This window comes from Barbatula barbatula (genome assembly GCF_947034865.1).
Source record: "Barbatula barbatula genome assembly, chromosome: 17".
Lineage (NCBI taxonomy): Eukaryota > Metazoa > Chordata > Actinopteri > Cypriniformes > Nemacheilidae > Barbatula > Barbatula barbatula.
The window spans coordinates 10,906,467-10,919,254 of record NC_136780.1 but is presented as its reverse complement, the minus strand read 5'-3'; the positions used below and the strand labels follow the sequence as shown (position 1 = coordinate 10,919,254).

General features: G+C 36.6%; 2 protein-coding genes across 2 annotated transcripts in view; one reads left to right on the top strand and one right to left on the bottom strand.

Moving 5' to 3' along the window:
- The window catches only part of exosc10 (exosome component 10), a 7,600-nt gene extending 2,138 nt beyond the window's left edge, over positions 1-5,462 (top strand). Inside the window, exons 7-25 of the mRNA XM_079477834.1 lie at positions 3-78; positions 178-288; positions 444-587; positions 1,065-1,255; positions 1,364-1,520; positions 1,607-1,755; positions 1,844-1,894; positions 1,984-2,095; positions 2,174-2,221; positions 2,307-2,388; positions 2,645-2,760; positions 2,844-2,939; positions 3,098-3,166; positions 3,969-4,062; positions 4,191-4,264; positions 4,354-4,585; positions 4,664-4,725; positions 4,841-4,908; positions 5,001-5,462. Coding sequence (XP_079333960.1) covers positions 3-78; positions 178-288; positions 444-587; positions 1,065-1,255; positions 1,364-1,520; positions 1,607-1,755; positions 1,844-1,894; positions 1,984-2,095; positions 2,174-2,221; positions 2,307-2,388; positions 2,645-2,760; positions 2,844-2,939; positions 3,098-3,166; positions 3,969-4,062; positions 4,191-4,264; positions 4,354-4,585; positions 4,664-4,725; positions 4,841-4,908; positions 5,001-5,031 — 1,963 coding nt within the window. The 3' untranslated portion in view covers positions 5,032-5,462. The remainder of the gene's footprint in view (positions 1-2; positions 79-177; positions 289-443; positions 588-1,064; positions 1,256-1,363; positions 1,521-1,606; positions 1,756-1,843; positions 1,895-1,983; positions 2,096-2,173; positions 2,222-2,306; positions 2,389-2,644; positions 2,761-2,843; positions 2,940-3,097; positions 3,167-3,968; positions 4,063-4,190; positions 4,265-4,353; positions 4,586-4,663; positions 4,726-4,840; positions 4,909-5,000) is intronic.
- Positions 5,385-12,788, bottom strand: sla2b (Src like adaptor 2b). Its single transcript, XM_079477840.1, has 8 exons — positions 12,613-12,788; positions 10,640-10,776; positions 9,237-9,336; positions 9,068-9,154; positions 8,602-8,705; positions 7,813-7,962; positions 7,261-7,387; positions 5,385-7,177 (listed from the first exon to the last, which is right to left on the bottom strand). Exons 2-8 carry the CDS (start codon positions 10,728-10,730, stop codon positions 7,045-7,047), a joined length of 792 nt encoding a protein of 263 aa, XP_079333966.1. The 5' UTR covers positions 10,731-10,776; positions 12,613-12,788; the 3' UTR covers positions 5,385-7,044.

Below are 12,788 nucleotides of genomic sequence, written 5' to 3'. Positions count from 1 at the left end.
AGGTTTTCTCACCCCTACCAGTACGAATTGGATCATCTGGCCATGCCGGAGAGCCTCAACTGTAAACCCGAGCCACAGGTCTCATTCATTCTTATGCTCCAGGAAACTAGAATCTATATATTGAAAACGGTTATTATTTCCATCAGGATTAAATCGATCATTTTCATTATGTTTCAGATGTATAAATCAATTGCTGAGCACAGCTTTAAGTTTATCTACACGTTGGAGGATCTTGTTGCTTTGAATGAGAAGTTGGCCAAGATGTCAGAGTTTGCTGTGGATTTGGAGGTATGACCAGTCTACTTCACATGATGTTATTAAGTGATCTGCTTGCCTTGATATTGTTGTTGCAATTAAGTACATTGAAATTGTTTTATTTTGTGACTTTTTTTGTAAACTTCAATTAAATTTGTTTATACAACATTGAAATGTTTTATTCGCAGCATCATTCCTACAGAAGTTTTCTAGGAATCACGTGTCTGATGCAGATATCGACACGTGAGGAAGATTTCATCATAGATACGCTGCAACTGCGCAGTGAAATGTACATCTTAAATGAGACTTTCACTGACCCCGCCATTGTGAAGGTAATTTTTTATTGTTACAATGGTTTATGCATGAGGATGTAACTATTCGCTCAGCTCATGTTTTAATGCGATTTACAATACGGATCTCACAATATAATTTAATCACGGTTTGTTTTGACAAATTAGAAATGAACACCTGCCCTTTTATTATTTCTCAAATGCTGCTCATTTCTTTGTAAAATAAAAATATCTTTAATGTCAAATAACAAAACTAAACTGCAATTCTAAAATAAGTTAATTAATAATACAAAAATATCATATTATTAACAAACGATGACTTTGTCTGTGTTTAAATACAGCGCCTCCTGCTGTTCAAAACATGTTATGGTTCATTTTACATCTAAACCGTCTTGAATCGTCACGTTATAATCTGTTTTCAACTGGCTCATGGTGAATCATTACATGCCTATTAATGTATTTATTTCAATTTTTCTTGCATGTCATGCATTTATGCACCGCTGCATGTTGATGTTGCAGGTGTTTCATGGGGCTGACTCGGACATCGAGTGGCTGCAGAAGGACTTCGGTCTCTACGTTGTCAACATGGTTGACACCCATCAGGCTGCTCGTGCCCTGAACCTCGGCAGAAACTCCCTCGACCATCTCTTGAAGGTCTACTGTGAGGTGGAATCAGATAAACGATACCAGCTGGCCGACTGGAGGATACGGTAATATTTCCCTTGTTTACTTCTTTCACGAGTATTTGTGCGTTAAATGGATACAGTTGCATTAAGTAAAATAAAAAGAGATTTTGTTGTTTGATAATTTTCCAATAGACCTTTGCCAGACGAGATGTTAAAGTACGCTCAGGGGGACACTCACTATCTACTGTACGTGTATGATCGAGTACGGGCCGACCTTTATGATATGGGCAACGGACAGCCCACCCTCATTCAGCAAGTCTGGTCTAAAAGCAGAGACCTTTCACTTAAGGTACAATCATTGTAAAGAACCAGCTATACAGTTATACAGAATATTGTTTTATATGTATATATATATATATTGTTTCATTTTCCCAGAAATATGTGAAGCCCATCTTTACTGAGGACTCTTATATGGAGCTTTACCGCAAGCAGAAGAAGAGTTTCAACACGCAGCAGCTAGCGGCCTTCAGAATGTTGCACGCCTGGAGGGATAAACTGGCACGAGATGAAGACGAGAGCACTGGGTAACTCTCCAACCTTAAACAGTTTTTTCTGAGAATGTGTTCATATTTTGAGAGCTTGTGTGATTTATTCTGAGCATGTTTGATGCAGGTATGTCTTACCAAACCATATGATGATGAAGATCGCAGAGGAGCTTCCAAAGTAAGTTTAAACGGTCATAAAAGGACCCATTGTTCGTGCATTGAACATTTGTTTGTCTGTAAAGAAGCTCATGTCTGTTTTTTTTATAGGGAACCCCAGGGCATCATCGCCTGCTGTAACCCAACTCCACCCCTAGTGCGACAACAGATCAATGAACTTCATCAGCTTATTAAACGGGCTCGAGAGATTCCTCTACTGAAGGTGTGTGATGATTCAAACCCGTCTTACACTTCTGATTCACCTTGATATAGAAACGTTTATATTTGTGTGTCTCTTCAGGTAGAGACCCTTCCAGAAAGAAGGAAATCTGTTACCCCAAATAGAAAGGTGAGATTTAACATTCAGATTTTTTTGTGTGCACCCAAAGTAGCAGAAATATCTGCAGTCTGTAATGAGTTTACACCCATTTTAGTTACAGCTCCAGTCTTCATTATTTGGACCTCATGACACGTCCCGTTCATCTGAAAGTGATTTCTTGGACCTCTCCTCCATTGGTACATCCAGACATAATAAAAATGCGTAGTTGACAAATAAATCACCCTTTGTTGTGGTACATAGCAGTTATTTATTTTACCTCATAAATTTAAGTATTAATATATATTATTAACAGTTTTTCTTCTAAATTTTTCCTGTCACATCATAGGGCATAACTACACAAAGATAATACTTACATTGTTTGTAATTGTGAAAAGTGAAATAATGTTGCCTACACATTGGATAACTTCTCTTTGTTTACCCATGAATATTTAGAAACCCCAACCAAGCAAGGAGTTTTGTTTTCAGAGGAGGAGTGGGAGGAGTGTATGGATGAAGATCTAAAATCATTGAACGGTCTTCTAGCTTCAGCAAAAATCGGTCTCTTTGCGGTAAAATATTTAATGGTTCATGTGTTATTAATGTTATTTTTAATGGTTTGCTTAAGACTGATATTTTGTGTTGGATTGTTTAGGAGAATCAGGAGAAGGTTCCTGCCTCAGGTCATCTGACTGTAGCACAACAAAAAGCCCACAGCATCATGGCGTCCTTCGAGAATCCTTTCCGAATGGTACAGTAGTTCTTCTGATGAATCAGTTGCAAGCAAATGTGTTTGGTGACCTGTGACAGATGAAGTGTTGAAACCATTTATTGTTGTGTAATTTTGTTTGGTGCTGCTTGTGAATCGACTCGGTTCACCTCTAAAGTGAATACTGTTTTCCTTTTCAGTATTTACCATCAAAGGAAATTCACATATCAGAAAAAGCCAAATATGACCCATCATCAAAGATTTATGAGGTATAACGTTTTCCCTTAATGTGAAACTTTGCAGTATGTGAAGCTGCAGTCCGTCATTTATTAATTGATTTTCAATTGTATAATTTTAAATCAGTTATTGAGCAGGTATATACAATACAAAGCTGTCTGCTAACCTTACTATCGATTCATAAAAGTAAATTTTTATATTTATGCTCGGTTACGATTCTGCTGAAAATGGCATGTTTATGTCATTTAATGTCAACACGTGTAAAAATGTAATTTGTGTTTTAAACAGAGATGGATATAGTGAGGCAATTGCTACGTATTGCAACTCAATGTTTTTAATTTGTTTTAGAGTTCAGATGCAAAACCCTCTAAATCCCTCAGAGTGTGGTATTAAGCATGTTTTGAAGCAAAATAATTTGAGCAACATATTTTATTAGTGGAGGGCAATCACTCAACATTATAACATCATTTTTGGCAGAGATTGCTTTTAGAGCGTTTTGTATCTGAATTCTTCCAATGTTATAATAGTTTCACAGCAGTGTCGGGAACATTGCTTTGCCCTCTACATCCTCTACAAGTTTAACTTTGTGATCAGAAGATCAGTCATGCATAATTCACATTGAATTTCATTTCATAAATTATAAGATTAAAGTGTGGATGACTACAGACAAGTTAATGTAGGTTACTATACCTAAGCGTTTTATTGGCCAATGTGTTTAAAATCACAAATGAATGCAGAAATATGAGATATTCATATATTTCCACTGATTTCAAGTGACCTGACAGATTTCTAGTTCTATGTACTGACTGTTTTGCCTGATTTCACTGGGAACAGATTCGTAACCGCTGGAAGTTGCAGAGTATTGAGCAGCAGCAGAAGGAGGTTCAAGCCAAGCAGCAAGCTAAAGAACAAGCCAAGAAATCTCAAGGTATCAACAACAGTGTGTGATCTTTTAACCCACCACAAGCATCCAAAAGGATCAGGGTTTCACAAGATATATGTACAAATCCAAATGTTGTTAAAAAAAATAGGAAATGAACTTGTTTCCTTTTTTAGAGGAACGTAAGAAAGCCAAGCAGAGCTATCAGGAGTCACTGGAAAATGTTCATAGTGTCAGGCATCAAGTAATGGTGAGCAACCTTCACATCACAAACTCACAACTAAACCTGTGCCTGCTTCATTTCACTTAAATCTTCTTTTGCTATCTTGTGTGTTTCAGGAAGCAAATCAGTCCGGCCCAAAAAGAGAGAGAGTGGCTAGTCATGTAAATGAAGAGAGTATAAAGCCAAACACAAAAGTCTTGAAGACAGATACCGAGAGCACACAGAAAGAAAAATCCATCGCACCTGCTCCAAAAAAACACAAAGCCAAAGCTCTCCAAGATCCTCAAGTCTCCACACAGAACTTTAAACCTTACGACTACAGCCGATCAAATATGAAAATGTTTGACGGTAAGATCCCTGAATTTACACGCATGTATTTTTGTATTGTTTTAGAGTCTGATTTATATTCTTGTTTTATACACGCAGGCAAATCAAAAGAGAGTTCACAGTTCGATCCAAACAGACAAGAACCTGAATCCAAGCAGAAGGTATTTATGGACTTAAGTCTTGAATCTGCTTTCAGACATACTCGCATACTTTAAAATCACATTCATGGTTTGATGTAGCACTGTTTTCACATCTTGGATCTATTTTCATTCTCAGAAAAGAAAACAAAAGCAAAGTACTTTAGGAACCAGGAGCATGTCTTATGTACCGGCAACATCTGAGAGGTGAGAGAGTAGCACAGTACTGTCTAGCATCCTGTCTGTTTGATCATCAGATTAAATTGTGTGTTCGTTTTGTTTGTTTTCTTTACTTACAGAGGTTTTCGTCATAACTGGCCCAAGAGATAGAAGTCATTTGTTCTTTTGCTTTTGACCTAAGGTTCGGTTGACATGTTTTTTTTTCCAGGCTGAATTCCCTCTCAAGTCACTTTGACTTGAGTAGTGCTTGTATGTGTTATATCTGTTTTGACCCTAATGACCCTTCATTAAAATGAGATTTTAAGATACATTCTAGTTTCATTTGTGAACGTTCAGAGTTTTTGTTTAGTGCTATGAGCAGGAGCTGTAGACGGTGAGTTTTATTGGAATGTTGAGGGGGGACACTAGTCCTGTCATGAGTTTTCTTCTGTGATTGTAACGGTTATGTTCAATGTAATCTCCAATCAAGCAGTCAAATACAAAGCAAATCACTTTGAACAATTGCATTAAATACTCCCCCCAATTTATTGCAAGTGTTTACTTTTAAATGTCCAGTGTGTTATTTTGGGGATGATCTATTGACAGAAATACAATATAATATACATAGCTATGTCTTCAGAGGGATATAAAGAACAATGAAGCGTTGTGTTTTATTACCTTAGAATGAGCTATTTCTATCTGGGAACACCTTGACGCGGGGTTCCCTTGCATTATTCTCCATGTTCTGTCAGCCTTCGTAGTGTTCGCAACCTTACTGACTTGGACCTAAGTTTAACAATGCATTTTACACTGCATAAGTAACACAATAAGGTTGATTTTGTTAACATTAGCAAATGCATTAGTTAACATGAATTATACTTTTACCGCATTTATTAATTTTATCAAACTTTAGGAAATAGTGAAATTAACATGAACTTATCATTTTTAAAATTGAAAGTTAACAACTGTATTGGCAGTAACTAACATTAAAAATTATATACATTCTAGAAAACCAAGTAATTGCATTAACTTACAATGTTAACAAATACTACCTTATTTTAAAGTGTTACCACTTTTGTAATACCTGTTCATTACCTGTAATACCTACTATAGTCCTTAGAGGCCACAGCAATGTTCCTGACACAGATCTAGATTTAAAATCAATGCTGTCATCACTTTTATATCACATGTAGAGGAACCTATAAAGCCTGTCAGCATTACTGGACTCAATGGAAATCTTTTGGTCAACATATGTTCCAGTGGAAAATGATGTTATCTTTCTTATCGGATCTCATGGTTTCGTAGGATATGTGCCACAGCATAACCAAGAACAATATTAAAACACAAAATCTAAAGCATAATTCTTATAAGAAACATACAATCTGTTTAAAAAGTGCTCAAGCTCCAACATCGATTAGAACAAATATTCCCTTGCAGCCAGAAAGCAAACCGCATGCACGCAGAAACCCTCAAAGAACTCAAGTCTTCATTTCCTGCAGCACAAAGCTGCGGTTCTTTTCGTATGAACAAGACAATTGGTGCAATGTCTGACAGGAAACACCTCATTCTAGATTCTCTTTTGTACGAAAACAAAGATCCCCTTGTTTATCAAGCACATTACATAAAAACTGAGATATGCACAATATTTCACATTGACATTTTAATTCATAAATGCACTTTTTAGTGATGTTTAGTAGAAAGAAAATCCTATTGTGAAACAAAGTCATAATTCGGATACACAAAAAAAGTCACATTTGTTCCTGCGAACACTTATAAACGAAGAAAAGTTCCAATACGAGTGACATGGAAATGGATGTGAACGCCTCCCAGCTGTTTTCCCCTCCCACTAGCTCACTCCTCTCTGTCTTTCCTTCCGTTTCACTTTCATGTACGCCAGGAACGAGTGACATCTTTATCTCCAGCACCTACTCTGGAAGAACAGCAATGACTCAGCGCGCTTGGCTCGTCACCATCGGTTCACCATCATTACGGTTATTGTGTATCTCTTCGATTGAGATGCGCGTAAATACACTGATGTGTTTTAGAGCCGTGAGGTCTGTTTTCTTTGCTGGGTTGGTTTTGGTCCCATTACCATCGTCCCGTCATAAAGTTTAAGACTAGGTGACCACCCAAGAATCTCACGACTAGCTCCAGCTCATGCATGTCTTTGACCCCTCGTGTCCATCAGCAGTCAGCAATCATACAGCAGTCCTCACACTCTTCTGTCATGTAGAGGTAAGAGTTCATTGCTTCCTTTAACCCTTCGCTCACCAGAGACTCTTCTGCACCATCTTTACCCTGCCCAAAGATCATGGATCTACAAAGAGAACAGAGTTAAAAATGTCTTGTATGCAACAGTTTTGTGAGGTCTGTATCAAATAATGTGTTGTCAAATCGCACCTGTTCACATCTTTCCAGTTAATCGTGGGCCTCTTTACGGCTACCGGAGGGCCGGTTACCACGGGAACATTGTTAGAGCCGAGGATGAAACAGGGCTCCCCCAGTGTACAGCACAGCCCGTCCGATACTTCAGAGGAAAAGTTAACATTTAAACATGGTTTGCAATATCTGAATGACTGTAAAAGTTTTAGGTTGATGCAGATAGCAGAGACACTGGCACGCAAATGTTATTGCCTGCATCAAGTGCTCTGATGTGTGGAAGATGATCCGTGATAAGAAAAAATGTAAAATACGTACACAAAATATTAAAAAACTGAACCAACATAATATTTTATTAAATACAAATTTATTTAATTCTGTGAACTACTAGAAATATATTTCTCCCAAATTTGAAATGAAAATAATGTTTCTCTTTGCATTTATTTTAATTTTTTCAGACCTCAAATACTGCAAAGAAAACAAGTTCATATTCACTTTTAAGCAACACAACAGTAATCTTTCTGCGATGAAATTTGGAATGGTCTCTTGACTGTATGTGTAATAATTATGTACCTGAATAGTGTGCGATCAGGTCTGCGAGGGTTCGGAAAGTGAGTCCCAGAGAGATGTACATCCATCCATTCTCAATGCAGTTGATACGGTAGTGTTTGACAGAAGCGCATTCCTGCGACCCGCTCCTACGCACAGACAGTGTGTGGTTGCCTATTTAAATAAAATGTATATTATTTTATGAAATACATAACATTTATTTTCTGTTTGTGTACTGCTCATGATTCTGCTGACACAGTGAATTCTTTGATTAAAAAAGTACTGCAAACTAATTTTTACCAACAAAATTATAATAGTATTTTGTTGTGTTTGCAATTACAAATCAAAAATAAAAATTCTTATTTGTTATGGAATAATATTTTAATTAATTAAACGATAATATCATTTATTAAAAATGATAAAAATTCAATTAAAAATTCAATTAAAATACCTAAAATTCAAGTGCCCTCATAATCTTTTACCAAAACTAAGTAAAATTATTTTACTTAAGCAGCAAAATGTCAAAGTATATAAAGACCTTAAAACTAAATAATGCCAGTGAAGTTTATGTAAGGTGTTTCTTGTTTTATGTGTAAACTTTTTTGGAAAACAAGCCTTTACATCTTAGGTCATTTTCCTTCTCTAGCAAACATGTCTTGATTAAATATATTTTCTTTTATATTTGTAAAGACAAATACCCAGTAAGAAACACATTTTCGCCGTGTTGATATCCATTGTAGATCTTTGATCACTATCAAATATGTTTGCTGAACTATAAGCAGCATTCGTTTGTGTGTGTATGTGTGTGTCTACCTGGATAAGTCTCGCTCTCTCTGATGAGAAAAGATCCGGCCTGATTATGAGGGAGAAGCAACAGTTCTTCTGCTTTCCGTCTGTTGAGACCTACAAACTGCCACCTACACACAGACACAGAGTTAAAACACATTAGTGACTATATACACCAAATGAACACAAAAGGAGAATGTAGAACAATGTAGAAGGGGAAAAATTGAGGTAAGTGAATGAATTGATCATGGGTCATTGTGGGTACAGTACATCCCCGCACAGCAATAATCACTGTACACACTGTACCCAAAACCCAGACAGCTATTAACTCATGCCACTTTCCTAGTGTCATAAAACCTGCTTTAGGAACTGTAATTGATATGTCATCACCCCCTCTGGAGGAATGATGATGTCGGGCGTGGGAAGAACAGCCCACCGGACCATCCCTGTGATGTCATAACAGATGCACAGAAGAGATGATTTAAAAGCTCACCTGTTGTACACTTTAGCCGTGTAGTTGCTGGGGATGTAGCTCTCTTTTCCTGTGGCCGATGAACTAACTTTCCACCATTCACCTTCACTGTAACATGCACATTAAAACATCAGATACAGACAAACAACGTAAAAAAAATTACAGGTGGCATAAGAGCATCTGGACTCACTCAGACAGAATGTTCAGCCTCTCTCCCACTCTGATGGCGCAGTCATCTGGACCTCTCGACGGATAGTTATACAGGGACACCACCACGTATCTACCACTGTCTGTACAAAGATAAAAAACAAACAACAATGTTGGTTTGACCACGTGACACCTGTACCACACTACAGACCCGCTGTTAACATCTCTCTACATGCCATATCTATGGAAACAAGTTGTTTTAGACACCGGAAAACAACATGAATGTTATAACAGGAAGCACATTCTCTGAATATCTGAAGCACGTCATATGACCAGCTCTCTTTGATTGAATGTGTACATTCTGGAAGATTTGGGGAGTTTGCCCACACACAATGCCTGGGTGTTGTTTGTGGTTGCTAGGCACTGGTTTGTAGTTGCTAAGTTGCTTAGGTATTAATATGGTGCTATGAAGATGTGTGGTGACCCAAGTTAAAATAGCCCAGCCACAAAGGTCTGTGATATTTTGATCAGGCTGCTCTTTCAATACAGGCCTAGGACATTATCATGTACTGTATGTACACCACTGTGACTTAAAACTTTTCTCATGATCTCAATGGGATAGTTTACCCCAAAATGATATTTTTTTTCATGATTTACTCGCCCTCAAATTGTTCGAAACCTATTTAAACATCTTTGTTCTGTTGAACACACACAAAAATATATTTTGAAGAATGTGGAAAACTATACATATAGTATATATGTTTGAAAAAACTATGTTGGGCACAACTACATTTTTGTCTACAAAAGTAATTTCTTTCATTAGAAAACTTAAACTTTCTTTAAAAAGGAATTTTTTAAATGATGACTTCGGACAGAAATTGACAAAATAATGAAAAAGCATCAGATAAGAGCCCATAAAAGATGGAAGATCCTTCAATACTGTTTTCAAAAAGTTTCACGTGGGTGAAAGTTGCCTTTCAAGAAGTTGTCTGATAAAATTCAAGAAGTATGTTTTTAGAGAGCCTAGTCAAAGAGCGAATACTTTGAATATGCTTCTTTTTTTGATTGACAGGTTTTGATTGATTGTAAGAATTATTGTGACTTAAAGCATCTACAGTTACAATTGTTGTATTCTGTTGAGTTTACTTTTATTATGAAATGGGAAAAAAATATAAAGAATGAGTGCTTCAAAACTGTCAAATAGGTAGTGTAAGACCGGTAGTTCTTGGATAGGAGTTGTCTAATGTCTTATCTCAAAATGACCAAGAGCATCTGGAAAGCACCACTAAATGCTGTTTTGGAACAGTAAACAAAAAAAAACATTTGACAAATCAAAGTGTCTGTTTTACACTTTTGCACATGTACAAAATTATATTGCTGCACATTACAAGCACAACATTGATGTGTACATAATATTGATGGATGTGCATTGCATGCTAAACTTACCTATGGACATTAAACCGGCGCTCTCCTCTGGGCCCAAAAGTGCTGCATGTGCGTTAGACCCGTCCCGATCCTTACTGGGGCGACTGCCCATTCTTTTCTGGAGGGTTCAGATGCACAATGCTGACGAGAACCACAATCTGGAATTTAGAAAATGATTTGAATGCAAATGAAAAATACAGTGTACAGTTTTGGGTTCCATATGTCACGCTATCAATGGAGGAAGGAAGGATGCTGACAAAACCACTTCATCAAAACTTTCCATTCGCACTTTCAATATCGAACAGTTATTTGTTAACTTGGCTGTACTAAAAATAGATCAGGTACCGAGAACATTCTACTTTACTTATCACGTCAGCAAACCCTGTTATTTAACCATAACGTTACATAACTCAACGTGTTTATGAACACGTACAGTGAATTCAATATATTCAACTGATTTAATATGCAGATTAAAGAGGAAATTATGATACGAGTCATATATTGGATTACGGTAGTTCAAATGCGGTTGAGTTATTAAACATTGTTCCATGGGGTTGGTGTAACTGAAATAAATCTTTTACTGTAAAACAGCAAATAGAAATCAGCTGGTTCATGTCATTTGAGTTCTCCAATCATTCATAGAAATCTGATCCATCACTTACAGATTACAAAAATCAACATTTACTTATTTGGTTAATGCCTTTATCCAAGCTATTTACAAATAGGAAAGCATAAAATCTATAAATGTATTTTATTACATTGTTATAACAACTTACTACATTGTAATAACCTAATAAGCAAACAATATCACCAGCTTTACAATCAAAGTGCCTTTATAAAGCAAAGACTTTTAATATTAACGTTAGATGATTCATTGGGAATGTTTTCATATCACATTGTAGAATAGTGGCACTGGTCCCACAGTTCTATGACATGCATCGAGCAGATGGCCACCTGGTACCCACAGATGGGTCTCACTGGGTCATCAGGGTCTCCAGGTCCAAATGACAGACCACATACCCAGTGTACGGAAATAACATAACAAAATAATTGCATACGCTTCATAACCAGATAAATTAGAGTACAATATACACACTGTAAAGACCACAGCAGCTTTAACACATGAGGGAAGACAAATAATAGAAGATATTTTGAAGAATGTCTGTTAATTGAACAACGGCACTTCTATTGAAACCAATGCCGTTGTTCTGTTACCAACATTCTTCAAAGTATCTCATTTTGTGTTCTGCAGAAGAAAGTCAGGTTTGAAATGACAAGAGGGTGAATAAACTATGACAGACATTTTGGGTGAAGTTCAACTATCCCTTAATTAATGTAAAATGCCCACTTTTATTATGAAACATACACATTTACCCAAACATGTGAGCAAAACTTTTGTCTTTTAGATCATAAGAGAATCTCATACTATTTGTGTGATATTTCTTCATCAAAACTGCAAACAAAGCCACAAGTTACACCTTTGAAGTCACAGCAAGCCATGCTCAAGCATACATGTTAAAAGACTGTGAGATGGCAATATGTTTTTTTAGTGTTAACATTTTTAATATGCAAAGATTACAAGCTGTCTTTAAGCAACTTGTGATTTAATTGAAGGCCAGAAAACAAAACTGCTGGTTCTTGTCATTGGAAATACATATGGAATAAAAAAAATTCAACTTTGTCAAACTGAATTAATTTAAAAATGTAAAAAACAAAAACATTTTAGACTATGTTAGTGTAATTATGTCAATATGTCAGTTGTTTCCCCACCTGAAAATGTTTATATAGTGGTTTTGCTCCCATGAGTGAACATTACAATCTAAAATTGGGTGAGCATCCAAGTTTAAACCCAACAGTTGGTTTTATCCCAATTTTACCCAACAATTGGGTTAAAACAATCCAGCATTTTCCTAGAAATGTGAATATTGATCAAATGCAAGCCAGTTTCCATAAAACTAAATGTGCATGAACTGTGGATAAAGTTCTTCACTCACCTCATGATCCCGAAGCTAGCGTTGATGACAATCGTTCCTCACAAGCAATCCAACTTCTTGTGTTTATAAGAATACAACTGGCCTTAAAACTGACACAGCTAACTGGTTGGGTTTAGAGTCAGGTGGAGTATGAAGCAGTGTGAGGTTTGCATGCGCAAGAAACCTCTATTTACTAC